Source organism: Ambystoma mexicanum, chromosome 4q (assembly GCF_040938575.1).
Source record: "Ambystoma mexicanum isolate Mex_15411 chromosome 4q, UKY_AmexF1_1, whole genome shotgun sequence".
NCBI lineage: Eukaryota > Metazoa > Chordata > Amphibia > Caudata > Ambystomatidae > Ambystoma > Ambystoma mexicanum.
In genome coordinates, this window is record NC_090928.1 from 225,296,180 (window position 1) to 225,323,798 (window position 27,619).

The 27,619-nt window shown below is 49.7% G+C and overlaps 1 protein-coding gene across 1 annotated transcript in view; it reads right to left on the reverse strand.

Moving 5' to 3' along the window:
* Positions 1-27,619, reverse strand: part of SLC22A16 (solute carrier family 22 member 16) — a 963,109-nt gene that overhangs the window by 640,131 nt on the left and 295,359 nt on the right. Inside the window, exon 2 of the mRNA XM_069607763.1 lies at positions 15,518-15,997. Coding sequence (XP_069463864.1) covers positions 15,518-15,997 — 480 coding nt within the window. The remainder of the gene's footprint in view (positions 1-15,517; positions 15,998-27,619) is intronic.

Consider the following 27,619-nt stretch of genomic DNA (forward strand, 5'->3'; position numbering starts at 1 on the left):
TTGCCATGAGGGTGAGAGCAGAGGCATAGGTAGGGTAGGGCCTGAGGGGCAAGGCCCACCCAAAATCTGTAAATGCCCACTCAGCAGCGCTGTGTAGGCATTTACAGATATTTTTGTCCGTGCATTGGGCCCAACTACATTAGCTTCAGGCCCCATTTGCCAGACAATCCTGGCTAAGCAACTGGCTAGTATATTAGGCATAGGAAAAACACTAAGGCGGAAAACAGGGATGAGTAGCCTCCATGGGCATGTTACAGGAGTAAAATACCAGAGGGGTGACGGGTTCACCCCGGAAAGTGTGGGTCCAAAAACAGGAATCGTGAAAAAGTTAGTTTTCTCTGAGTGCTCAATCCGGAGTCTTGCGGGGAACATCATGACATAATTAACGCCAAGATCGCAAAGCCTCTTTTTCACAGCGAGGAAGGATTTTCGCTCCTGCTGCACTGCGACTGATCAGTCAGGATAGAGATGAATCCAGTTTGAGCCCAGTAGGAGCTCCCCGTTTTACCCTAGCTGCTCGTAGTAACGCATCCCTGTCACAGTGGTTCAAGACTCTTGTGATGGTTGGGCGGGGGGGCCCCCGGTCTAGGTTTCACAGTCGGAGATCTGTGGGCCCACTCCATGGCAAACTGGGGTGACAGCTTAGGACCGTCAAGCAGGGAGAGAAGAGTGTGTTCGACAAAGTCCTCCAAGGGGCCTGAAATATTGTCCTCTGGGATTCTAATAATGCAGATGTTATTGCGCCTAGACCGGGACTCAAGGTCCTTGTCAGTAGACGAAGTGAGCAGGAGCTGTTGGGAGCGGTGCTCCTCCACTTTTTTAAATTAAGTTTTACTGTTCCTATACTTTTATTTTAAAAAGAAACTGTTCCAGAATGGTTTCATTTTAAAATAAAAGTGTAGGAAGAAGTTGAAACTTGCACTTTCAGTGCACTCCACTGAACGTTCCCTTAAAAAGCAGGTGCATGTGTCTGTGAGTTTGCATTGTTTTTGGAAGGGGCGTGGTGATAGGGTTTGGGGGAGAGGGTGCAGGCCAGCAGGGAACATAGTTTCATTACTTCTTTTCGTACACTTCGGCCACTGGTCCTTGTTCCTTTTGCTGACAATTTATTGATATTTTATTTCTATCGTGCTCGTACACAAGTGTTTCAGTGCGCGGCAAGGCAAGGGAGGGGAACAAGGGAGAACAAAACAGCGATTTTACTAGGCCCAGTGACATTGAGAACGCGCAAGTGCGTGGGAGAGGGGGGGGGGAGTGCATGAAAGGGGGAGAACTGGAAAGTGCGAAGCAAAGGAGAAACAGATAAATGATAAATAAATAAATAATATAGTCAACAAAAAGTGGTAGTGCAGCCAGCAATTTGCAAGTGCTAGGTTTAAGGCAGCAGACAGGGTAGGTCTGATAAGTGCAGGAAGAGAAAGGGGGCTGCATGGGTACAGATACAGACCCCAGTGCAAAGGGTGGGCCAGAGGCAGTGCAGGGGGGTGGCATAGTGAGCAGGTGCCTGGGCCCGGAAGACAGAGGGTAGGCCAGGTGCACGGTGTCGAAAGAGAACAGATCAGCAAGGGAGAGGGGGGACGAAGGCAGAAGCAAAGAGAAAGGTCTTGAGGTGCTTCCGGAACCGGAGATGGTTCTCCTCAAGTTTCAGAGTGGCAGGGTGGCTGTTCCAGAGGGAGGCCCCAGCCGAAGAAAGAGATCTACCCCCAGCTCATTTGTTAGAAAAACGACTGACCCCGAGGGGGTTAGAGGTAGAGGAGCAAAGAGGTCGAGAGGGGAGGTATTTGCGGAGGGATAGCTGAAGGTATTTTGGACCCAGGCCCCAGAAAGCCTTGTGGACAATGCGGAGGGTTTTGAATTTAATCCTTGCATCCACTGGGAGCCAATGGAGAGATTTCAGAGCTGGAGAGATACGATCCAAAGGCTTGAGGCCAAGGACACGTCTCGCAGTCCTGTTCTGGATTAGTTGCAGAGGGCGGAGAGTAGAGGCAGGTAGATTTAGAAAGAGGCTGTTACAATAGTCCAACCTAGAGAGAACCAGAGCTTGGGATATCATAAGCTACTGGCGGAAGGAGAGGAAAGGCAGAGTACCTGTGAGGAGGTGCAGTAGGAAGTTTGACTTTTTAGAGACCACAGAGATGTGGGCGGAGAAGGAAAGGGTTGAGTCAAAGATGACCCTGAGGTTCTTGCACCTGTTTAGTGAGCGAAGTAAGGTCGGTTCTTGGTGCACGAATGTCATCCTCAGCCACACCAACTCTGGTCTCGACCTCCCTAACACAGGCATCAGTTTTCTCCATTCGAGCCTTTATGGCACTGATTGTGCCACTCATGTCATCAAGTTTTGTGTTCAGAGTCGTGAACCCCTCCCGCATGTAGTCCATCATCCTCTGTAACTCTGAGGGTTCGGTATTGACAGGGGAGAGGGGCAAGCTGTAGTGTCACTTATTCCCTCAGAGTCTTTCGGGTTAGATTTAGCAAACATGTTTAGAGAAGCTTGCTTCTTGCCCTCCCCCCTTTAGCCATGACTGTGTCGTCGAGGCAGGAGAGAAGGTGAAGGACAAGAACAAAGGAATAGTTGTGGCGATCCTGCAAGGGTATTCAGTGATTGCTAATACGCTGCTTCATAAAACATAGGCGATGGCCAGTGAATGCTGTGAGCGGTGCGAGGGCCATGCTGTGTATGTGAGGGCGTGTATTAGGGGCCAGGGTATTGACCATCTGCCGTAACATGCGACTGGGGACTGACCGCCCAATGCACACGCACCAGGAGCCAGTTATCCGAGAGTGCGGCAACTAATGAGGATGTGAGTCACCACAGTCTCAATAAGTGCACACACCAGGGTTTATGAGGGTATTAAAGCACCTTATCAGCAGCACAGAAAGCGTCAGCCACAGTACAGCCACAGTAAGCAGAGGAGCAAAAAGGCCGGGAGGTCAGCACAGTCAAGGAGGTGGAACCAGAACGTTACTTGCAGCAAGGTGGATCCAGGCGTGAACAGTGAGGATGCACAGTGGCGGCCAGAGAAATTATATGCTGGAGGATCATCAGCTGGAGAGCAACATGAAGCAGGCCAGGCGCGTAGTAAAAAAAAAAGAAAAAGGTTTCAGGAATCCCCAGGCAGCACCCACGTCCCGCCTCGCAGTCTGCGTGCAGTGGAAGACCTCACCTTGGGCGTATAGTAGCACCTGAGCAGGGCCTCACATAGGCTGGGGATCTAACGCTGCGAGCTTGAGAGTCACAGCAGAACAGCCATGGCACACAGCAGGGGCACGGGTGCATGGCAGAGCATTCACAGCGGTGTAAACAGGAGGTGAGCGGGTGAGCGGAGGCAGCCTGGTGATGATGTGCAGCCCAGAGACGACTTAGTGGATAAGATATAGGAAGGGGGCCCCCGGCCGGCAGACCGGAAGGAAGGGAAGCCTCGCACAGCAGGTAAAGGAGGCACCAGCAGGTTCCAGGCTATGGCAGTAGAGAGCTCCCTCCAGAAGGCCGTTGGTGAGGAGATCAAGAGTCTGGCGGAGACAAACAGTGCACCAGCCAGGTGGATTGGATCACGGGCCCCTTGAGGGTCAGCCCAGGTCCGGCAAGGATTGCAGCGTCACAGGGCTTCAGTGCAACAGAAGTATAAAGTCACCCCACAGGTAGCACCTGGCGGGGAGTCGGTGCGCAGGCGGGCGGTAGCCCGACCACAACGTGGTGCAGGGAGATTCAGCCAGCAACGTCCCCAATGCCCTAACAGAGCAGGCAGCAGTCCAGATCCGGCGGCCCTGGCAAAAGCAGGGTATCCCAGTGTCAAGTGGTCGTGGGGGTCTTCTCACGCATCCATCCGACGCGCTGTCAAAGCGGAGCAGTGTGGGCAACCCATCCCGCACAGCGGGTTAGCTGACTCATGCATGACACTCACGCAGCTGCTGACACCACAAAGGCAGCGTGGGACGTCCTACTGTGTTCTTGGGCAGCGGTTGTCAACATGCAGGCCGCACGGGACGGCCTCCTGTGTTCCCGGAGTCGGGCGGCACCCCAAGGCCCGGTGTTCAGCCACAGGATGCAGCAACCATGCATGATCTTTTGAGGTGTAAAGGAGGCATGGTATGTACCAAAAGGATGCTCTAGCCGATGCGTTGTTTTCCGGCAAGCTGCAGAGCCACACAGTTATGCAGCTGTTTTTGACATACAGCACAGGTAGCGCCAAAGTTCTTCATCTCTGCATGGGCTCCTGGCCAATAAAATCAGGGAATGAATAGTCCTTGGGTGTTTGCAATTCTGAGATGTCAAATGTGAATGAGCCATTTATAAGACCACTCGCCTATGGATGCGAGGTATTACGAGCTGTGTTCTATATATACCCTCGGATGTCATATCCCCTGGATACAAAACCCCAGGTTTAATAAAAAAGAAAGGTCCTCCCTGTGATCTACCTTCAGCCTCTGTAATGACCTTCTAAAAGGCTTCTGTTAAAATCTGATCATTGAGTTGAGCAAAGGCTAAATCAGGAATAATCTCTGCATCTTCAGCTAAGGCTCTTACTGCTTCAGGTGGATTTATGTCAGCTACCCCAAAACCCTTTGCACCTCTCTCAGTGATATCTTGCTTCTGGACTTGAAAGGGTATGGGAAACACTGCATTTTCCAATATTATTTACGCAATCTTTACACAAGCTTTTTTATAAGCTTTATTCTATTAAGTGAACACCCATAGTCATCATAGTCAAACAGCAATACTATACCGGCAATAGTACAGCTGCTAGGTTCACAATGTTTTAACTTTATCCCCCCACAGATCCCCCCAAACAACCCACAACAAACTTTTGGTGGTGGTCATGAGCATTTATGTTTGTACTCAAGGTCCAGGCTCCATCCATTAGTTGTCCATGTGAGGTTTCCTCACCCCACGTTCAGGTCAGTTAACTTTAATTCACAGTACAGAGAGGTTGCTGAGCGGTGCCGGGTAGTGGTAAAATTGGTCGCTCTTTGAAACAATTCGTGAAACGGGAGCCATGTATTTACACATTTCTAATGCAATGCAAAAAAGAAATACTTGGCCATAATTCCCCACATCCTGACCCACCACATTGCTTTTATCGGGCCTTGTTCTGATTTCCAGTTATGTGCCAAAGTAATTCTTGCTGCAGTAAGCATGTGGGTGATTGGTGTACTTCTTAAGCCACTTGCGTCATAAACACCCTCTGCCACCACTCTCAATAGTATCACTTTGGGGCACAGAGGAAGCTGTATCCCCAAAATCTCTCGCAGGATTTCTTTCCAGTAGATCTTTGCCCTTGCACACGTCCACCACATATGCTCCATGTCCTCCACTTGACCACACCCCATCCAGCACTCTGATGGAATCTTGGGGTTCATCACATGTAGTCTGTGTGGTGTCAAATAACACTGCATGTAGATCTTATAATATGCAGACTCCATCATGGAACATAGGGGGCCTCTCTGCACTCGCGACCAAACCTGCCCACATTCTTCTTCTGTGATCGTTACCCCCCAGATCCTGCTCCCATTTACCCATGTATGGTAATTTCTCCCCTGGCTCAGCCCCATCTAATAAGCAGTACAGTTTCGAAATGCCCTTCCTCAGGAATCCTTCTTTCATGGTAAGTTCCAGACCCACTGGGTCTCTATTGGCTTCCTCCCTACACTCTATGCTCGTAACCCAGGGTCTAACCTGTGCATAGTGGAACCTTTCTCGTTTGGGTAGGGAGAATTTCGTTATACACTTTTCAAATTGTAAGGGTGCACCATTTTGAAAAAGGTCACTCAAGGTTAGTGTGGCTTGCCCCACCCAATTTGTCCAAAATCCCAGAGCCCTCCCCAGTGAAAAGTCCCGGTTATATCCCATTGGGGGTAAGGAGGCCCATCCCTGGCTTTAGTCTCTTTACGCGTAGTGACTTGTCCCAGAAGCAGAGTGTGTTTGTTGTTGACTCTAGCAGGGGTCCACCCGCCTCCCATGCCTTTGATTTCAGAAACCCCAAGCACCCCAGCGGAATGTCAGTAGCATGCTGCTCTAGCTCGCACCATCCCCTCTCCATCTCTTGTGAAGCCCAGAACAGTATTGGAGCTAATTGCGCTGCCATGAGGTACCGGGACATCTCTGGTACCCCCAGACCACCCATGCCTGGGCTTCGAAATAGTATTTTCTTAGACACTGTTGGCTTCCGACCGCCCCTGTCATGGCCACAGGGAAAGGACCACAAGCTCCACTACATAAAGGGTCCAGTTGGACCCAGTCCTGGCACCTTTGGCACCAAGCGCATGAGAAAGTGTGCTCTACACACTTTTATTCTGGTGCATGTGCTCTTTTCTCCCCTGCAGGGTCTCCACGTGCCTCCAGGTCGGGCGTGGCCATAGGAATGCATTGGGCTGCACGTGCGGCATCTTCTGGGAGTGGCAGGGTGGGGCCACAAGTCAGAACAAATGGGCGTGGCCAGGACCAGGCTATTTGAGCCTGCCCCCGTCCGCATGCAAGCACTTCGCGTTAGTCTGCTGGTAGCAGCGTAACGCTCACCGCCGCCTGAAGCGCATCTTACCTGATTTCAGCAATAAACATCGCCTGAAGCGCATCTTACCTGATTCCAGCAATAATCATCGCCTGAAGCACATCCTTATCTGATTCCAGCAGCAACCTCAGTCGGACCGCATCCTTACCTGATTCCAGCAGCAACCGCAGTCGGATCGCATCATTACTATTAGTAGGATGAAACTTACTCTGCAAATATTCTGCCCCTTGGCCATAAAAGACTTGGTGCACAATACACATGGATTTGAATTGAACTCTCTGAGCCATGGGGAGCCAATGGAGCTGCCATAGACCCGGAGACATAGGGGGGTCTTATTGGGGGTGCCATACACTTCCAGCTGTGCAGGGGGCGGTGAGTGTATTTCGGCACTGGCTTGTTGTTGGGCACACTGTTGTGGGTCCTGGCCCTGCATGAGTGCTTTAATGTCCCCTGATTGTGGCTCCATATGTTTTGCCGGCTGTTTGGCCATAGTGGTGTGCAGGATATGTGGGTCCAGGATGAGTTTTTGCCACGGTTGGGGATTCACACCACGCCACCAGTGTCGTTAGCGCCATCTCGCGTGGCCTACTCCTTCGTGGTGTGCCCTTTCCGTCATTCTCACCTCACAGCGTACAGCACCTGCTTGATGTTTTCAGCCCCTTGGTGCCCCCTCTGTGAGGCTGAGAGCCCACCACCAAGCTCATTTGGTATGCCCAGCGCTCTCTGTGGTTAGCTCCCAATGTGTGTTGGGTGGGTGGTATCGCCATCAGAGGTGAGACAAGTGATATGTTCCTCTCTTCTCCCCTTGTGATTTGTAGCTATGGGGGATATGCTGCACCCCAGGGCTGCTCATGCATTACAACTGTGCACTGCCGCTGGCACCGGGCTCCTCCTCGCTGTTCTGCTGAACAATATGGGGTCCACCCGCCGTGCTCCGCTCCGGCTCTAGCCCCGGGCCGGGGCTGTTCCTCGTTGCGCCTCACCGCCTCCCTCACGGGGGGATGGGCCACAGCTCCAGTGACCTGGCAATGTCCGCTCCTCCTCCCGCTACGTGGCACCTTCTCCTGCTGCTCACCAGTTGATGCCACACTCTCCGCTAGGACCCTGATACCTCCTCCAGGTCCTCGGTCAGCTGCAGGAAGCTCTGCCGCACAGGGGGACACACTGCTGCACCTATGGATCGGGTCCATCCGCCATTTTGCAGGCTTGCCACGGCCACCTTAAAGGGTCCGCACCCCCAGTTCCGGTGCCAGGAGCCACTTCACATTTGCACTGGGGGACCCCAGGACATGGGGGAGCCCTCCCTTTATTTTGGGTCCACAACCGATTCGATAAGGGGCGGATTTCGTGGATAGGGCAGGATCAGGACTGGGAGCTCAGCGGAGAGGCATCTGCTGGAGTCCCCGGCTAGTCACACCCCCTTCTCACCAGCTTTTACATGACGGTTTTCATTATTGTGGATTAGTATTTTTATGTTGCCTTGGTAGTCGGATCTATCACACCTACTATGACATCCAGGCCATGCTTCCAAGCCAAAATGGATTTAGAAACTGATCTTATATAGGTGTCTTTTGGGGGAAGATAGAATTAGGCCAGTGAGAACTAATTGAAGTTCACCTGAAGGAATGGTAACGCCACTGCTACTGTGAAGATCAAAACCGATTGACTCAGCAGTAGCAATAGATGGATTGGAGGCTTTAGGAGTAAGCATGTTGAACTTAAGGGAACCCCAATTTGTATCAGTTGGGCACGATCCCACTCTAACACTATATATGACGTGGTGGGGTAAAGAGTCAGACAAAGGGGTGGCATGTTTCAACAAGTTTTTTTTTTAAATATAAGAAAAGGCCCCACCTCTCTATCTCTAAAGGTATGGAACAAGTTACTTACTTGTAACTGTTGTTCTCCAGCATGGGTCTGGCATGGATTCACATGCTCATGAATATTCCTCGTCGTTAGGCTGGGAATCCTCAGTAAAGAAAAAAATCAGTTTCAGTTTCGTTTCTGAACTGTCTTTCTACTAATAAGCAATCAGTGGTCGCTGGGTCATACTGCCCCCAGCCAATGACTGCCCTCTACCGAAGCCCCTACTCTGGCAGCCATCTTCAGATTTGGTAGCACGTAAAGTGGCAGTAGGACCAAGAGAAGAGCCCCAGAGGGGATGGAGGGAGGGTTCGCATGTGAATCCATGCCAGACCCATGCTGGAGAACAACAGTTACAGGTAAGTAACTTGTTCCTTCTCCAGCATGGGGTCTGGCATGGATTCACATGCTCATGAATACAAGAATACATAGCAGTACACACATGCAAAACCACGGGGGTGGCAAGGCTCAACATTAAGCATTACTAACTCAACATTAAGCATCTCTTACCTCCTCACCACGCTCACCTTCAAGCGAACAGATTGCGCAGCACTGCCTGGCCGACTCTGGACTCCTCCCTGGAATCCCGGTCGACGCAGTAGAATCTCGTGAAGGTGTGTGTCGACCTCCACGTAGCAGCCGTGCAGATGTCCAGCAGGGGCACACCAGACAGGAACGTCGTGGTAGCAGCGATCGCTCTGGTTGAATGGGCTCTCAGACGGCCGGGCAGCGGTCGGTTTGCCAACCGGTGACAGTGCATAATACACCCGGAGAGCCATCTGGAAATGGAAGCCTTCGAGAAGGCCTTCCTTTAGTTCACAGGTCCAAAGTTCACAAACAACTGTGATGTCTTCCGCAGGCTCTTCGTGCGGTCCACGTAGAACTTCAGCGCTCTAGCCACATCTAGCGAGTGCAAAGTCCTCTCAGCCGGCGACGAAGGCGACGGGAAGAAAACAGGTAACACCAAGGGCTCATTGAGATGGAAGTCCGACGGCACCTTGGGAATGAAGGAGGGGTGCGTCCTCAGCACTACCCTCGTCTCGTGGAATGTCAGATATGGAGGTTTACAGGAGAGGGCCTGGATCTCTCCCACTCGTCGTGCGGAGGTGATGGCCATAAGAAATGCACTCTTGCATGACAAAAACGTCAACGGTGCCGAAGGCAGAGGCTCGAATGGCGCCCCATGAGCCTGGTCAGCAACACATTGAGCTCCCACGCCGGGGACAGAGCCTTACTCGGCGGGAACGATTGGAACAGTCCTCTCATGAACTCCTTCACCAGGCGATGAGACCACAGAGATGACCGCCCCGGAGTTCTGGTGTATTGGGAGATCCCTGCCAGATGGATTTTGATGGAGGCGTGCGCCAGCCCTGCCTTGGCCAGCGACAGCATGTATGGCAGCACTTGAGGGGCGTAATCCATAGTGGGTTGATCTTCTGTGCACGGCACCAGCCAGAGAACCTCTTCCATTTGTAACCATAGCACTTAAGCGTCGAGGATGCCCTGGCCTTTGCAAGCACCTCCTTGCAGTCCGCCGGTATATCGTATCCTCCGAACTCTAGTGCTGCAGGAGCCAGGCCTGCAGGTTCAGCAATCCCGGGTCGTGATGGAGGATGGCGCCTCTTTCCCTGGCGAGAAGATCCGCGTCTGTCGGCAGTTTGACTGGGGGTGACACTGACATGTCCAGAAGGTCCGGGAACCAGATCTGCCTCGGCTACGCCGGTGCGACGAGGATCATCCTGCAACAGGACCGTCAGGAGCAACGGCAGCGGTGGGAACGCATACAGGAACAGGCCGTCCCAGGGGGAACCTGCTGGCGAAACTCTGGCACTTGGTGTTCGTCACTGTCACGAATAGATCGATCTGGGGATTGCCCCATCATCGGAACCGGTGATCCACTTGATCCTGGGGAAGCTCCCACTCGTGGCAAGAGTGCATCTCCCTACTGAGTGAGTCAGCAATGGTGTGCTTTATTCCTGCCAGATGGAAGGGTACCAGGAACATCCCGTGGGCAACAGCCCAGTGCCACAGATCCTGTGCTTCCTTGGATAGGGCTGGGGATCTGGTGGCCCCTTGTTTCCTGATGTAGAACATCATGGTGGTGTTGTCGGTGAAGACGCTCACCACCTTGCCCTTGAGGGACGGGAGGAACGACCTGAGGGCCCAGAACACGGCTCAGAGCTCCAGGACGTTGATGTGTAGTGACCTCTCCTCTGGGGGTCAAAGGCCTCTTGCATGGAGATCTCCGGTGTGTGCTCCCCATCCTTCCAGGAAGGCATCCGTCATCACCATTTCCTGGTGTGCTGGGGTCTGGAAGGCCATACCTGCTGCTAGGTGCGCACAGTTGCCCCAGCACTGGATCACTTGGCGGAACGTCTCATTGAGGGATATATGGTCTTTGAAGCTGCCCGCTGCCTGCATCCAACGGGCGTCGAGGAACTCCTGCAGTGGCGGCAACCGCAACCTGCATGGGCGCATGAGGTAGATGCACAATGACATCATGCTGAGTAGGGACTTGATGGACCTCACCCTGGCCGTCTCCATGGTTAACAGCCGTTGTAACTTGCCCAGAATGGCCTTTGTCCTTTCCTCCGACAGTGAAGCCAATCGCACTACTGTGTCGTGTCTGGCTCCCAGGAACAGGGCGTCTTGCTACGGTACCAAGTGGGATTTCGTGAAGTTGATCTAGAATCCCAGATCCATGAACAGTCGGACGGTCTTCGCTGTGTGATCGACGGTGAGTTCCCTCGACTTTGCTCGGATGAGACAATCGTCCAGGTAGGGCTATACGTGGATCCCCTGCAGGCGCAGCTGCGCCACCACTGGTGCCAGGTACTTGGTGAAGACCATCGGCGCCGACTTCAAACCGAAGGGTAGGGCCTTGAACTGGTAGTATTGCCCTTGGACCACGAATCGTAGGAACTTTCAATATCCTTTGTGTATGGGGATGTGGAAGTAGGCATCCTCCAAGTCTAGCGACGATAGGAAGTCGCCCTCCTCCAGCTGTCCCAGCACGTACTGAAGGGTGACCATCCAGAATTTCTGGGACTTGATGTATTTGTTTAGACGACGAAGGTCCAGGATGGGTCGCCAACCGCTGGTCTTCTTTCGGACGAGGAAATACTGCGAGTATACTCCGGAGCCCCTGAGCCTTTTTGGGACGAGTTCTATTGCGCTCTTTTTTAGCATCGCTCGTACCTCTAGAAGTAGCAGTGGCAAGTGGTTTTCCTTCCTGGCCATGGGTGGTAGACAGGGACACTTTCTTTGGAATTCCAGAGTGTGCCCGTGGGCCAGCGCGCCCACCAACCAACGGTCGGTGGAGATGAACTCCCACACACTGACAAATTTTGTCAGCCGGCCTCCCACCGGGGTGCTTGGGTGGGGGCCCGATGTCACGGCCGGTTCAATCTTGCTTCGCCTCCTTGGCGATGACGACAATGTCCTCTGGCCTTGCTGCAGCCTCTGTAGGCCTCCAGCGACGATGAGCGGGCCGCTTGGCGGTACGACGAGGAACCGCCACCAAATCCCTTGAGACTTGCCTCCGGGGGTCCGAAAGGACGGCCATCGATGGAGAGAACCCAAGGCCCGGGCCATCTCGGTGTCCACCTTGATGGTCTGCAGTGACTCGTCCACTGCCTTCCCAAACAAGTTGTTCCCGTCAGAGGGCATGTCCAATACCCTGGTCTGAACATCCTGACGGAAGTCGGTTGCCTTGAGCCAACCGCGTCGGCGAAGGCAAACGATGTTGCCCATCTGTCGAAACCCGGTGTTAGCAATGTCCGTGGCCACCGTGATGGCGTGGTCTGACGCCACCTCGCCTTCCTGTAGGATTTCAAGGGCCTCCGTCCTCTTGTCGTCTGGCAGGAAATCCGGGAGGGGAGCGATCTTGAACCACAGCTCCCTGCCGTAGCGCGCCACGATCGCGAGGGTGTTGGCCGCTTGGATGGTCGTTGCCGCCAACAAGATGACTCGTCGTCCCATGGCGTCCAGCTTCTTCCCCTCGCCGTCGGTGGGGAAGTGGAAGTTGATGCCGTCGCCCCAGCCGATTCCTTCTTGGCCGCTGCGGAGACCACTGAATCCGTGGATGGCTGAGCGCTAAGGCACATCGGGGCGGAATCTGGGAACCGGTACTTCTTCTCATACCGGTCCCTCTTCGCAGGAGCCGTGGACAGTCCTTCGTCCCAGATGTTGTCCATTAACGATACTGAGAGGACGGTCTTCCTCTTTGCCTCCCATTGTTGGTAGAGGAAGCCCTCCTTCTTCTGATCTTCGGGGCAAAGCTGGAAAAGCTCTGATGTCCTGGCAATCATGGAGTGAAAGGAGCCAATTCGTCAGGAGGGGAGGCCCTGGCAGGGGGTGATGGGAGATCTGTCCTGTCATCACCACCGTCATCGTCGTCCATCCCCGTCATCGCCGTCTCCATTCTCGTCTCATCCCTCAGTGGAGGAGAAGGAGGTGAAGGCTAGAAAGGAGGGGGAGGATGGATTCGCCTGCGCTTGCTCGGTGGGCTTCCTGACGGTCCAGTCGCCACTGGATCATCCGCTGGAGGTAAGGGCAACATTGTCCTTATCTCTGTATACATGGTCTGGATAGCCATCAAGATTGCTCCTGAGTTGTCCTGTGACATAGGCATCGGTTGTGATGGGAGCGACGGCTGGGGAGTGGGGTCCTCCGTCTCCCCCACGGCTCCTCGTTGGCTCCACCGTTGCTCTCTACGCCTGCCTCGTCGGGATCCCTCCCGTAGGACCGGACTTCCTCGAACCTCTTGTCCAGGATCTTTGCGACGCCAGCCAGCTCATCTTCGGAGGTGGTATCTGTGTCCGTTATGGCTACCGTGCCCCTCCTCTTTCTCCTCCCGGGGTTTCACGAGGGTCTTCTCGTTAGGCTGAAAAGATGATTCCCTTCCGGGGTGGCGGGGAAACTCTAGGCCCAGAAGTCATCTTCACTGGGGTAGCCTCCACCAGCTTCACCAGGGCCGCCACGACTCCTTCAATCGAGGCCTTCGCCGGGTGAATCGGGGCCTTCACGACCTTAGGCCCGCCTGAGGCTTTCACCTTAGGAGGAGGGTCGCTGACCCGCTCCCCCTTGGCTGTCTCTGTCAGGATCGACCAGGGCTTCTCCAAAAGCTTCTCCGACTTCCTCTTCACCGAGCCAGAGCGTTGGCTCGTGGATGATGGCGTCGGTGACATCGCGCCCTGCTTGGCAGCCGAAGAGCCCGAACCATCGGCGCTCCCGTTCCCGCGGACTCGCAGTGCTTTGCCTTTTGTTGGGCCCCCGTTGCCAGAGCACCCACAAAGGTCTTAGAAGACCACTCAGACTTCTTCTCGCCTGCTGTTCGGCTCTTCCTCTCCAGCCAGTTGGTTGAGTACGACGATCCCTCATTGTCCTGTCGGACATGTTTTTAAAGAACGCACAGTCCTTCTCCACGTGGGATTTGTCTTTGTGAAGGCAGTAGAGGCACCGGGAGTGCTCATCTTCCTTGAAGACGTTCTGTAATCCACATCCAGGGTGCTGTCCAGTCAAAGTTTCGAAACAATAGTTTTGAATGCCAAAAGTTCAGACACAAAAGTGCCGGAAAAAAAAGTTTTGAATATATTTTTTTTTTATATTAAAGGGTTGATTTTAATTTCGTATTGTAAAATAAGTGTTTAAAGAAAAAAAACAGGGGTTCGGGGGGGTCCCCCATAAAAATAAATGCAAAACTTTTGGCATTCGAAACTTTGACTGTCGAAACAGTCACTATGAACCATCCAGGGCAGCTCCTGAACAGCTTGGATCCAACAGGCGTCGTGTTTCCTTTTTCCTGGGCTATGATCACGCGGGGCAGGCCTCAAAGATCTTCCGGAATCCTCCAAGAACTGACAACTTGACGAAAATTCGCCCTTGAGGGGCATAGAAAAATTCCGAAATGGATCCCTGTTGATCGGAAGTAGAATCGGTGGAGCTTGTGGCTCGATTGACCGAAAATATAAGAGAAAACTCTTCGAAATTATGCAAAACGCAGTAAAAGCTAGAGAGCTATAGCACGAGGACTCCTAAAACTTGAACGTGCAGTAAAAATCTGAAGATGGCTGCCAGAGGAGGGGCTTAGGTAGAGGGCAGTCATTGGCTGGGGGCAGTATGACCCAGAGACCAGTGATTGGTTATTAGTAAAAAGAAACTAAAGCTGATTTTTTCTTTATCAAGGATTCCCAGCCTGACAACGGAGAATATTCATGAGCATGTGAATCCATGCCAGACCGCATGCTGGAGAAGTTATCATTCGTATTCTTCTTAGTCTTACAATTCTTGGTGTCAAGTCTCAAAAAAGGAAGGGCAGGAATGTTACAGTAATACACAGTAGTACTTTCAGTTACACACTCTGCAGACTTTAGAGTTTTTATGGGTGCAAGGGCAAGAGGGTTAGAAGTACCTTCAAGGAACGGGAGTCTTTATGCCCATGAGGGGAGTCTCTCCCTGTGAGGTCCCACTTTCCACCTCCCATAGGCGGACTATTGGGTAGCAACCTCCCCTTCATAGCTTGACAGGGAAGGGCTTCCCCCCAGTGGAGAAGTGTTGAGATCCTGTGAATCGCCACAATACGCAAAAACATATGTATGTTCAATTTGATGGGGATATGAGGAGTCATGAGGATGCACCATATAGATGCTTGCCTAGACCTTTAACACACATAAAATATCAATGTTCTCACAATTGAAAAATGTGTTATGGATGACATGGGCTACATCTAAAACAAGAAACAGGCTTAAAACACTTTGTAGTTGTTTTAAGAAGCAACCACTCAAAGTGCCAAATAGTGTGATCAAATTATGGGTCACCCGAGTTTATTAAGAGGAATTATGCAACTAGCACAGTGGTCCCGAAATATGAAAAGCTTAAACAGCTGAGTTGGATTACAAATATTGTTTTTAGATTTTCTGAAATTGGTTAATGTGGGAAAATGTGAGCTATTCCATTAATTCAGATACAATCTTTAATGTTTATAAACCTCACATACATTTAAAGAGTGCATTATACAAAATTGTTAATGTGTTCATTTCTTAAAGTGTTCACTTCAGCAGTCAAACAAATACACTACAACATAAAACTTATTTGAGATTCCTACCACAATGAATAAATGTAATGAAGACCAAAAATGTGTAAATTACCTGTCTGCAACATCGCCAAAAAGTACGGCTCCAAGCAAGACTCCAAGCATGAAGGTTGGCTGGATAAATTTTGCGAGCCATTCTCGTTCACATACTAAATCCCATTCTGTAACCACACTGCTCTTCACTTTGGTCTGATCATAGAGGAAGCCATCGGAACAAGGGAATATAGTCTTATTGGCATCATAATCATAAGTAAGATTAAACATCTCGTCCCGCCTCGATCTACTGCACTGGTTGAGTTCCCAAATCTCTCCATTATTCAGCTGAACCACGAGGTAGTTTTTGACTGAGGTCCACTGGTTCCAGGCACTGTGTATCTCTGACGTACTGGAAGAATTAGAGAGTAGAACAGTGCTGATATTTCCATTGACATTACAAAAGTATTTGGGAGTAACAGCAATGAACACAGAAGCCAAGTAATGGATGCCACAGGAAACCGCCTGTAGAACCGATGTAAAATATATGAAGGCCTGGAATCTGTAAATAGACAATAGAAATTAATATAAGAATAAACATTAAAATAAACAGAGAAGTACACATATTGCACTCCCTTTAATATGCAATTTTCTCCTTTAGATATGGGAAACGTGCATTACGGGAATCAGAACCATAGCAGGGGAAGAATTGAGATGCATTAATCCCATTGACCTGCATGGAAAATGAAGGTGATATACAGGGGTTCCCCGGCGCCCATCTGCTCATCCAAGGCCTCGACAAGCTACAGCAAAGCCCCCTCCTCATAATTCCAATATCCAACAAAGACCTGGTGCATTGCTTTAAATGGAACCCTCACTTCTGCATCCAAGGAACAAGGGAAGAGAAACAATTAGCAACCACTTAGATTTAAAGAAATACACACCCCAAGACTCCTGAAATGCCCCAGAAACACCCCACCCAACTCAGACAGGACAGCACAGTGGAAGAACTATCACTCTTCATCCATTCAGCAGTAGGGCTTGCACATACAAATATTTAGACTTCAAGTCAGAATGGAAACACCAGGTCTACACCCCAAATAAAAAGAGAAGTAAGTAGGCACCAGAAACTGGAAATTTCCTAGCTATAACCCCTTTTACCTTCAAAGAAGGCAGCACACAAACGAGAGAGGGAAACATATTGCTCACCAAAAATGGCTCCAAGCAAATGTCAGGTTTTCAAGATGGCTACCAAACCTGTTAAAGTCTTCGTCCCTGAGATCTCAACTGCAAAGCCTCAGTCCCAAAAGGATCAATACAGAGAATCACCCGACCAGACCAGTCAATCAAGGAGTAGACATGTGGAATTTCAGTCTGGGAGAGGGAATAAGGAGTGCAGATGTTCCATGCAGAGCAGTAAGACCAAAGCCTGGTAAAGGTGCTGAGAACAATTATAGGAGCCAGTGGCTTACAGATACTGCAGGGACCAGGGCACCATAACCCCTATAAAGTAAGAATGCCACCCAATCCCTTGGAGAGTTAAGGAACTTAAAGAGAGACAGAATCAGGGAGAGAACCGGGCTCTGGCAGAGAGACAGACCCTGGATGAGTCTAATAGGGCGATCCAGAGCCTCTGGGACCAACCAGAAAGCCTACCAAGAGCCATATCTCAGTTCCTCCTTGCAAACAGCAGGGTGCAATGAGTACAGATTGCCAAGAGCCTGTTTAGGGCTGCAAACCAGACCCTGGGATAGAGAAAGATAATTGAAAGCCTGCTTGGGGCTAAAGCCCAGAGCTTGATAAGAACCTGTGTCTGCTTTGGGCCCACATCTGGAGACAGTGAAGGGATTACAAATTGGACTTATTCTCTTGTCTACCCTACTGCATGGGAATTTAATGTTTGCTGTGAATAGGTATTTGTAACATGGTGTAACACTTTAATAAAAAAAAATTCTAATGTGTCAGACACCCACGATGTCAATACATTGTTTTTCAATTAATTTAAACTTTAGATGTCCTCACAAATAGCGGTTATTAAAAGCACAACAAGATGTTAAAACATACACAGTGGTTAAATCCTATATCTCAAATACAGAACATGGCAGGAGCCAAAGAGCCTTAGACTGTTTTGGGCTAAAGCTCAAGCGGTCAAGCCTTGACTGGTGGATGAGAATAACTTCAGTCTGATAATACCCAGGGAGTGGTGGAGGGGAGGGACTCCTGCTGAAGATGACCCATCAAATGAGCCCAGGAAGCCAACCCAGGGACACAGGGTAACAACATCTGTACAAAAAAAAAAGAAGAAAAACCAGGAAACAAGAAAAGCTTGCTGGGGCACTTAAAAAACCCAGAGACTGTAAGGGCTTTAATAGAACTTGTAGCTCTGAACTATGTTTTGTTTAGACTATGGAATAGTACTTGAACAGGAGGTTCTACTAAGAATAGACCGGTAAACCCGTTTGGTTGAACCTCCATCCTCACAGCTAGCCAAAGTTCTCCCACTTGTCTTGTAAGTTGCTGCCCCATAGATCCCGCAGGAGTACACCAAACCCATTTCCCAAGGGAGCTGACCCCTATGACAAGGGTGGAGACACCTCATAGGGATGGTTCCGACTAGTGCAGCTATTATTGACCACATTCTCCCACTAAGGTTATGTTCTATCGTCTCTTTTTAACCATTTTCATAGCCGAGCCAAATGGGTCACTGTGTTCCATTTTCATCCTTTAATTCTTATAGGCATTCATCTGAAAGTTCCTACTGGACAAATTAAGGAGTTGAAGTTGGATGAGCTGAGTAAATATTCTGTTGGTCCTCAGACCCAGAGTATGAAGAGAAAAAAGCCTAAGCTTAATAGTTTTTCAGACCAAACCTATTGAATGAAGTGCAGAAACAATGTAGTGGGGATTTGGGGGCAGGGGATTATGAATGGTGATCCAAACCTAATGGCCCTTATTACAACTCTAGAGGGGTGCAATACATTTCTGCATTACAATTTACACCGGAGCAAAAATGGCTCGCTATAAATATCCATTACAGCAAAAAATCATTTTTGCAAAAGAGGAATTTTTTTTCCAATGCAAACATGGTTCAAAACTGAGCAGCACTGGGGGAACATGTATGTAGTAATGTTCCAAGATTGAAAACAAGTCACTATATTGTGTTATGCTCACCTGGTATCCACGGGGACGCCACCCAGCCCTGGTTGGATGATTTGCACTCTCAAACCTTCTCCCGGTCCCTTGGTAAGGCCTCTGGTTAAAGATGGGTCTGCAATATAGGAGAGCTGGATTCAATACCAGATTGTCTTTATTTTTCCCACCTCCCTTGGCCTCAACTCCTTCCTCCCCCTTGGGCCTTCTCCTACCTTAGTATTGTAAAAGGTGGATTCTCCGTCCTGCTCCTCGTGGCAGGGGCGCGTAGATGTGGGGGGTGAGCAGTGACCAAGTTACTTCACTGGTGCAAGCCCCCCTGTGGGAATCCAGGCCTGCTGCGACTCCGTAGTTTTGCTGCTTTACAGTCTTTTTATGCAGTTCTTATGTTCCTTTTAGTTCGAATAATAATGTCTTGCTTCTTTCCTTTTAGGTATGGAAAGGTATTTTGGTGTTGTCATGCAGTTTGACGATGAGCATGGGCCGGTAGGTGAAAGCGCGGTGTGCGCGATGCTGTCCGGTGAGTAATGCGCGATGCGTGGCGCTGTTTCGCCTTTTATATTGCTAACCTGTGTCTTTTCTCTCCTTGCAGGTTGCGATGTTCCTCGCCGAGCGCCGTAATGTTCCAGCAATGATACTGACCAGGAGATGACTACCCGGGTAAGAATTGTGTGACTTTCTTCATTCGGGAGGAAACGTGAGTAAACGCTTACTAATGCTGTCTTTCTTTCTCTTCTTTCCAGGTTATGGTATTCCAGGTAAGTTTCCTAGTGTTCTTTCTCTCTCCGCAGGTCCTTGGTTTCAGGTAAGCTGGCATCAAAGAACTTGACACGGTGAGCATTACGCTGCCCACAGCAGAATAACGCAAAGCATGTTCTGCTGTTTGGGTGCGGTTTAAATGGTCTCAGGTAAAGTAGTCCAGGTAAAATAGTCCCAGGCCTGCCACACCCAAAGTAGTCCAGGTAAATTAGTCCCAGGCCTGCCACACCCAAAGGACTAGACCGCATAGCTCAGTTCCTTGTAACTGAGCTATGTGTGTACCTCCATGTTGGCTGAACCCCCCCCCCCCCAAGTTAAATAGTCCCAAGTAAATAGTCCCATTCTAATGTTGGTCTTCATGATGGTTATGAGCCTGGCGCCAAAGGTGCCAGGACTGACTCCAAGAGAGTCTTGGATGCGGTTTTAAGGCCTTTGACCTGGCCCTAACTGGAAGGCTGACTTGCCAGTGAGGGCCAGGGGCAAGGGTCATGACACATTGTCACTAAATTGCACTGATTTCTGGATACCCTAGACGGGGACACAATGCGCCAGCCTCTAGACAAGCCAGGCTCTCTAAAATGACTACATTGGTGATTTTGCGTAGTATAAAACCCTTGAAATATAGGACAATGCTTTGACTACATAGATCCTTCATGCAAGCTACCATTCTTTTCTGAATAAATGCGAAACACTTCAGCGTTCAATATTTAGTCATTATATAGGCAAAGATTCCTTCTCACAAAACAAAGTAATTCCAGCACATAGGTAAGTCCTTTTATAATGTATAGTTCTTGGCAACACATTTACAACTGATGGTAGAGGAGGCAATGAATAAAAGTGAGTTTTGATATGGGAGTCGAAGAAAGTAACAATGCACAGGTTTGTCATAATGAATAGTTCAAATGGTAGCAATACTATGCCAGGCCCTTTTTTGTCCTATTTACGATGAAAATGTAAAAGCTGCTTAGGGCTCAGGACTGTTAAAAAAAACGGGGTTGGAGACAAATAAGTGATCTTAAAATTTGCCATGATTTATCTTTGGTTGTTTGGTCTTCCTAAATCCCTCCACCCCTCGGAAGTAAAAGGGAAACTTTACTGTGCGACTGTTCAGCTGCCGACATTCCCTCATATTAATAGAATCTGAGTCAGTGATTCACCAGATAGCCTGGCTAATCTTGTCACAGCCCATACATTTAATGCAGGCGGCAAAGGTGGAGAGGACTTAGGAGATTCACGTCAATGTGGCTAAATGGTGTCTAGTATATGGGTAAGTCATGAGTAATATCTCATATTCCATTTCTATCACCAAGCCAAAGATTTGAGAGGAATTAGCAACAATATCCTAGGACATCGAGTGGTGCTTTAAATTGATTTGTCTCTCTGCAGTATGCCTTAAAATGGTGGCCGAGTTATTTTTCATAGTAAGCAGGTATCACATCTTAACAAGTAACAAAGGTGCAAGTAGCATCTTCCAAGGTTGTGCTTAGCTAATTCATGTCACGACTCAAGGTGTGTGTCAGATGTCCATTCATGTTCAAATGTATAGCGTAGATTTCTTTGGCGATAGCAGTTATGGTTAAGATACACTCACATAAGAACAAGCACTGGCGAAGGCAATAGTTTGGGCTGAAATAATTTTCTGAGTAAATGTACACCGACATACTTAGGCAGATTAGGGATATGTCAGAGGAAAGCATACAGTGTAGAATGGGTGCATGGGGGTTAATGAATAGGCATATGAGGATTAATGAATGAAAGAGCGAGAGGATGTTTGACTGAATGATTATGAATATAGCTGGAGAAGGGCTGTGTCAAAGGAGGAAGATTGTGATGAAGAAGGACTATGATGAAGGTCTCTGAGGAGAGAGAGGACTATGATGAAGGAGGACTGTGCCAAAGGAGAAGCACTGGGACGATGTCAGGGTTCCGACACATCTGCAGCGCAGTCACCAGCAGCGGTGGCGTCCTCTGTGGCAGCTCCGGCAATGGAGTACCTATTTTGCAGGCACTAGGACTACAAGTCCTCTACTTATCTTCTTAGTGTAGACTCTAAATCTCTCTCACATTCGTTCTCACTTCTAAGAAAGATGCAGCACGAGGAATTCCTGGATGTCCCTCCAGAGCTTTCTCTCCGAGTTATTTTAGTTTTTAAATTAGACTTCCTGATCCATTTATTTTTTCTTTGCCATCCTCTGCTTATCTAGTTTTACTTCTGTCTGACTTATTTCCGTATTCTGTAGGTTATCCCCATCAGTTCTTTTTTTTCATTATTGTTTTGGTTTATACAAACCTTTACAAAAAATTTCAATTACGAAATCCATTCCCCATCAGTTCTCCATTTGTTTTCTGTATACGTTTTCTATTATGATAATGACTTGCAGCACATTCTTAACTACCTCTAATGACTGTTCTGACTATTGGTGCTTCTATTGTTACTAGGGCTTTCTTGTTTGAGCATTAAACTATAAGCTCCTGGCTCGCTGCTAAACCTTGTTATCCCTCCTCTTGTCCATTCTCCCTCGACTTCAATCACAGCACTGCCAAGCTCATACAAATTGTTTAAATACCTTCCTTGTAGACTATCACAGCTGTGCTACACCAATCCTTTTCAGAACCTCAGGGATACTTCTCAGAAGCCGCCGCTCTGCCGTTCACTAATAAGGAAGTTGCTTGCGTTACCAAGGTGACCATTGCGCTACGTCACCACGCAACTGACCACGGGTCCTTTCCTCAACTATCTCCCGGCCCATTCAACTTGTGTGCTCATTAACTCAGTAAGAAGCATGTGACAGGCTCACATGCTCAGACTCTTCCGTTTTACCCGTTACCTCCACAAATCCAAACATGCGCTGATTAACACCTTTAAAACTATTTACAGAGACCACCAGGGGGCGCGGCCCATGATGGCTGTGTGAAGTTGCTGCTCCGTCTAAGCACCGTTATACCCGGGCTTGTAGGGCTCCCCCCACAGCAGAACTAGCCGTAACATGGCGTTTTCGGGCCCCCTCCTGGGTCGTAAACGGGGCTGTGTGTCAGTGCACCCTGCTTCTTTGGAGCCCCAAGCAGAGAACCGACGTGGAGGCTGCCGTGGACCAAGCGTGAGCAGAGAGCCGGATCCAGCACATGCTCTGAGCCGCACCCCGGCGCCTTCCCCCCGGTGTGAGAGGAGTGCAGGGGAGAGCGGCGCAGGACCGGAGTCCTCTGCTGGTGGGGGCCGACCCCCTCATAGTGTTCAGGTCACTGGGCCTGCTGAGAACCCAGCGTGAGGACGATGAGAAACCCCGGAGGCGGAGAGTCTGGGACCAAGACCTACAGCGCGGTCCTGGCCACCCCTGCAGCACAAGAGGACGTGACCTTGGGAGGAGCGGACCAGAGTGAAGACACCAGGTGAGAGGGAGGGCGGAGGAGGTGCCGGAATGAATTCACCCACGCGCGTAGTGTAGTCTCTCCCTCGGCTCTATGCGGGGTGAAAGGGAATTCGTGGCATTGCGGTGTGCTCTCCCCCCAGGTAGTACAACAAGTTGGGGCATAGTGGTGCACGCAGAGGTTGCTAAGCGCTGCCTGGAGGACCCCTGTTTATAAGGACCTGGAGCGGTGAAAACACTCCCTAACTCTCGTTAAATATAAAGAGAGGAATAACGGAAGAATGGAAAAAAAGGGGGGACTTAAAGTGAAAAAGAAACAGAGGGGGAGAAAGAGAAGGAAAGGACAGCATGCACAGAGGAGGCAGTGGGCCTGGTCCCAGCCAAGGGCAAACACCGAAGACATTGAGAATTGAGGGGCTGCCCTCACCAGAAGTGAAAGGAGAGCCTTGGGACACTTGGGCCCAACCAGACAGTGGAGCGGGCACCCGAGGGAATGACACAAAATTGGACGGTGGAGAGTAGGCGTGGAGCCTAGGGGGTTGGTGGTCCAGGGACCAGGAGCAAACCACCAAGGAAAGTTAGGCAAGCAGGAACACAGACCCCGTGGGTGACGTCCAGGACAGTGAGGCCATAGGCACAGTGCAGTTGGCGCTTGAAGGACATCTGGGGCCCCGGAGAAGAGAGACAGGCTCAATTAGGAATTAAGGCGAGGACAAGGGGGGCCAGTGGTGGTCAGCCAGAGCCCTGAACTTTGCGGGACATTGCTTGAGTCCACGCTGGAGGAGGATCGGGGACCACCAGGACACAGAAGTGTGGCCCACGTGGGAGTTCAGTCGCTCCAGCGCTTCCGGAGAGGCCTTTCTGACAGTGGGGGGGAAGCCATCTAACCCAGTCCAAGATGGCGGCAGGAGGAAACACATCAGTGCTGGCCCTAACCGGAGACGACCGTAAGGACATACTTCAAGAAATTAAGGCGATACGGACGGACATTAAGGCATCAATCAGTAACCTAAAGGGCAGTGTGGACAAGCTGGAAGATAAAATGGACGGGATGGAGAATAACTACCTGCAGGTAGATGTCTTGGATATGAAATATGAGGCTTGCTTGACGGACCAGGAAATGCGCGAGGAAGATACCATCCTGAAGCTGGATGACCTGGAAAATTGGGAGCGCCGGAACAACCTACGCATTCTGGGGGTCAGAGAACAGAAGGGAGAATCCGCAGTGGAGGTTGGAAGGAAGGTGCAAAGACTGATCAACCAGCTTTTCACCCTGGAGGGGAGGAAGGAGGTACAGCTGGAAAGGGCGCAGAGCTGGCGGCGGAAGGGGGAACGGCCCAAGATCGATAGTGGTCCGCTTTCTGAGATATCAGGAGAAAATGGAGGTCCTGGAGCAGGCCAAGGGGTTGGGGAGTTTCCAATATGAAGGGCACACGATCAGGGTGTTCCAAGACCTGTCGGGACTCACCCTAACCCGCCACAGAGATTGTCACCCCCTCACGCAATGGTTGACCGAAAGGGGCATTAGATACCGTTGGTCCTTCCCATTTGTGCATGTCATTTGAGAAAGGGGAGGCAGATTATCGAGTGACCAGCGGACAGGAGGCACATCAGGTTCTCCAAGTCCTCAAGGGAGAAGATTCCAACGAAGGTCAGGAGGGGACGGCAGTCGCAACAATGGAACAGCGTAGACCGGAGGGTCCACAGAGCGTAAAGAATAAAATGCTTGGTGGCAAGAGGTTCAAAAAGCTCAACACCTCTCCACAGAAGAACTCTGGGGACTCTTGAGGAGGAGAAAGGGACGGCAAATCATGACAGACTAGAAGGTTAAGCTGTGAGCGAGGTGTGAGGGGGTGAGGTGAGGATGTATCTGGAATGACGGGCTGGGCAAGCATTAATCCCTGGTGGCCAATCACATGGTGGGCGTCTTGGAGGGGAGATTAGTTTCTGTTTTGGGGGAAGGGAGAGGTGGTGGGGGTGACAACGTTGGAAAACACTGCATTGCGACTTATGGAGAGGTGGGGCCAGGGTCTTACGCATCTAGATGGCACGAGTTAATAAAGGTGAGGGCCAGTCTGAGGCTCTTAAGGCGGGTACTCTAAATATGAAGGGCGTGAATTCTCCCACCAAGCGCTCACTGCTGGGAAGGGAGTTTCAGAATATAGATCTTGACATGCTGCTGATGCAAGAGACATGGTTGCTTCAGGGGGAAGAGAAATGTATCGCTTGGGCGTAGGTTGGACAGGCTTTCTGGGCCTCCGGACCCACCAAGAGGGGGGGTGTAGGCATCTTACTTAATCGCAGAGTGCAGATGATTAACCCACTGGTTTGAAAGAGTGCTGAAGAGAGAGCTTTGTTGATCTTTGGGTCCCTGGAGTGGGTACAGCTATCGCCATGGTATATAGACCTAGAACAGGGCAGATGCAGTTTCTACAGGAAGCCATGGGAGAGATACTTAACCGGGCAGAGGGCCTATTGCTACTGGGGGGAATCCTTCAATATGTGGGCGGATCGGGCTATGGATCGCAGTGGGGGGCAGGACACTGTGGGAGCCGGTACAGGGTGGCAGGAAGGGGGACTCCTGGGGTACATGCGGATCAGGAGCTGGTGGATGTATAGCGGAGAGGGGCTTCACCTTTTTCTCCCCAGTCCATGGATAACGAACACGGATCGATTATTGGTTTCTGCAACAGAGGCATGTCAGTAGGGTCACCTCTAGCGAGCATTCCCTGTTAGGTGCTCAGACCATGACATGGTGGTCCTGGGAATTGTATTGACAGGATTGAGACCCCTGGGATTTTTTGTGAAAGAAATGCGGGAGGCGATAGAAGAGTTCTTTATCCTAAATGATACAGGGGAGGTGGAGCTGGGCATGACTTGGGATGCAGCTAAGGCGACATGGAGGGGCCTCATTATTCGTGATGGAGCTCAGAGTCTCTTAATGAGTCTCCAACGAAATTAATTCTCTTCTTAGGTTTTCTTCCTCTGTTCTCTTCCTTTAAACAGCTTTTACTTAGTTAAATCTGGAGCTCTTGTTTGCTGTGACCTGCCCTGTACACATCTAGAATGAAAGGCAGTTTAGAATCCTGCTGAACATTTCAAGCTGCCCTTCCTGCACCTCCAACCATTCAGATCCTAGAACTGCTCCCTCCACGTTGGAATGGGGCCACACCTGTCTCCTGGCAGAACCTTGGTTAAGGAATTCACATATGTCACAGAACCACTCACAATATTTTTAAACAGTACTCAGACATGGGCCAAGCACCCCTCTACCTTATACACCACCTTTGCCCTCCTGGAATATTTTCCCTGCAGGGCCCTGATATATTTGGAAAGCATTTATGAATACTGACCAAATAGAATTGAAAATTAAAGGCAAATATGGTACAATTTTCCCAATATGAGATGTCAGTTGGGGGAAACCTGGAACCAGCATTGCCATTAGCTAAAATACCTTACAGAAGAAACAAAGAGGCAAAAGATGTACAATTCTCCTAATATGAGATATCAATTTGCGCAAATCTGGAACAGGCATTACCAGGAGCCAAGTGATATCGAAAGAAAGGTTGACGGACAGAGTTTGAACAAACCCTCATATATGGGATGTCAGTATGGGGGAAGTTTACCTGAAGTCAACAAATTTGTAACATTGAAGAAATGCAATTGTGAATGTTACAGAGAGACCTGATAAGATTATCAGGTAGTGAACCTTTTTGGGGAAGAAATGCCTTTCAGAAGAGTACACCAGGGGATCTGTATGAGCCAAAAGGGAGATATTACCTTTTAGCTTTTATATGCTATTAAATGATATTCCTTTTTAGCTTTTAAATGCAAAATTAATTAATTCCTGGCAGTGGAGTAAACCAGGATATCAAGAGTTTCAGTTGAGACGTTTCGACGCAAGAGAGTTTACCAGGAAACCCACTTTGAACTGGTGTGCTAAAGAAGAACTCTGTTATATCAAGTTGTTTTCATTGGGCCTCATTACGACTCAGGCGGTAAGGGGTTAACGGCAGCGTTAACAGCGCCGCCCCTTACCGCCTGATTACGAGGTCCCCTAGCGCCATGGTGCTTTTAACACCTGCTTTTAGCAGGTGTTAAAATCCATGGCGCTAAGGGACCATGGAGTTAATTACGCCACCGTAATTTACGGTGGCGTAATTAACGCCTTCCCCACTCCCATTATGCCCTATGGGGCAAAAATGGGAATGGGGAAGGGTAAATGGGGATTGGGGACTTACCGCCCCGCCTAGGTCGGAATGGGGCGGTAAGTCCGCCAACCACCATGGCGTAAACGTAGTTTACGCCATGGTGGTAAAGTCACGGCCCAGGCGGTAACTTACCGCCTGGGTCGTAATGAGGCCCATTGAGTTAGAAAATACTTAATACCTTTTGCCATTCTTCAACCAATATTGGAGAAAAGACATTTCGTTTACCAATCCTGAAAATTAGGAAAGATTATTCTTTGCCATATTCGAACTAGTGTTGTAGAAAAGACATTTTGTTTTGCCATCCTGAAAATCTCGGAGAGACTTTATCTTTGTTATATTCCAACCGGGGTTGTGGGAAAGACATTTTGTTTGCCATTGTGATGAAAGTATTGAAAGAAAGAGACATTTATATTTCCTTTAATAGACTATTGCTGAAGCAAAATATTTAGAACAATTTTCTTTAGACAATTCACAGGAAGGAAATCAACCCCTGTACACAAAGATTGTTTTGTTGAAGTTATATGTTTGGTTTTTTGCAAATCTTAGGTTGAATTGAAATTAGAAACATGTACCATGCACTTTTTTTGGATTGCATATGTCAGTGTGAGGGTCAGAGATAGTTTGGACACTATATCAGCCTGCTTTAGTTTTGGTTTTACAGGAAGGGACCTTCTCTTTAGGATAGGGGAAGATACGCCT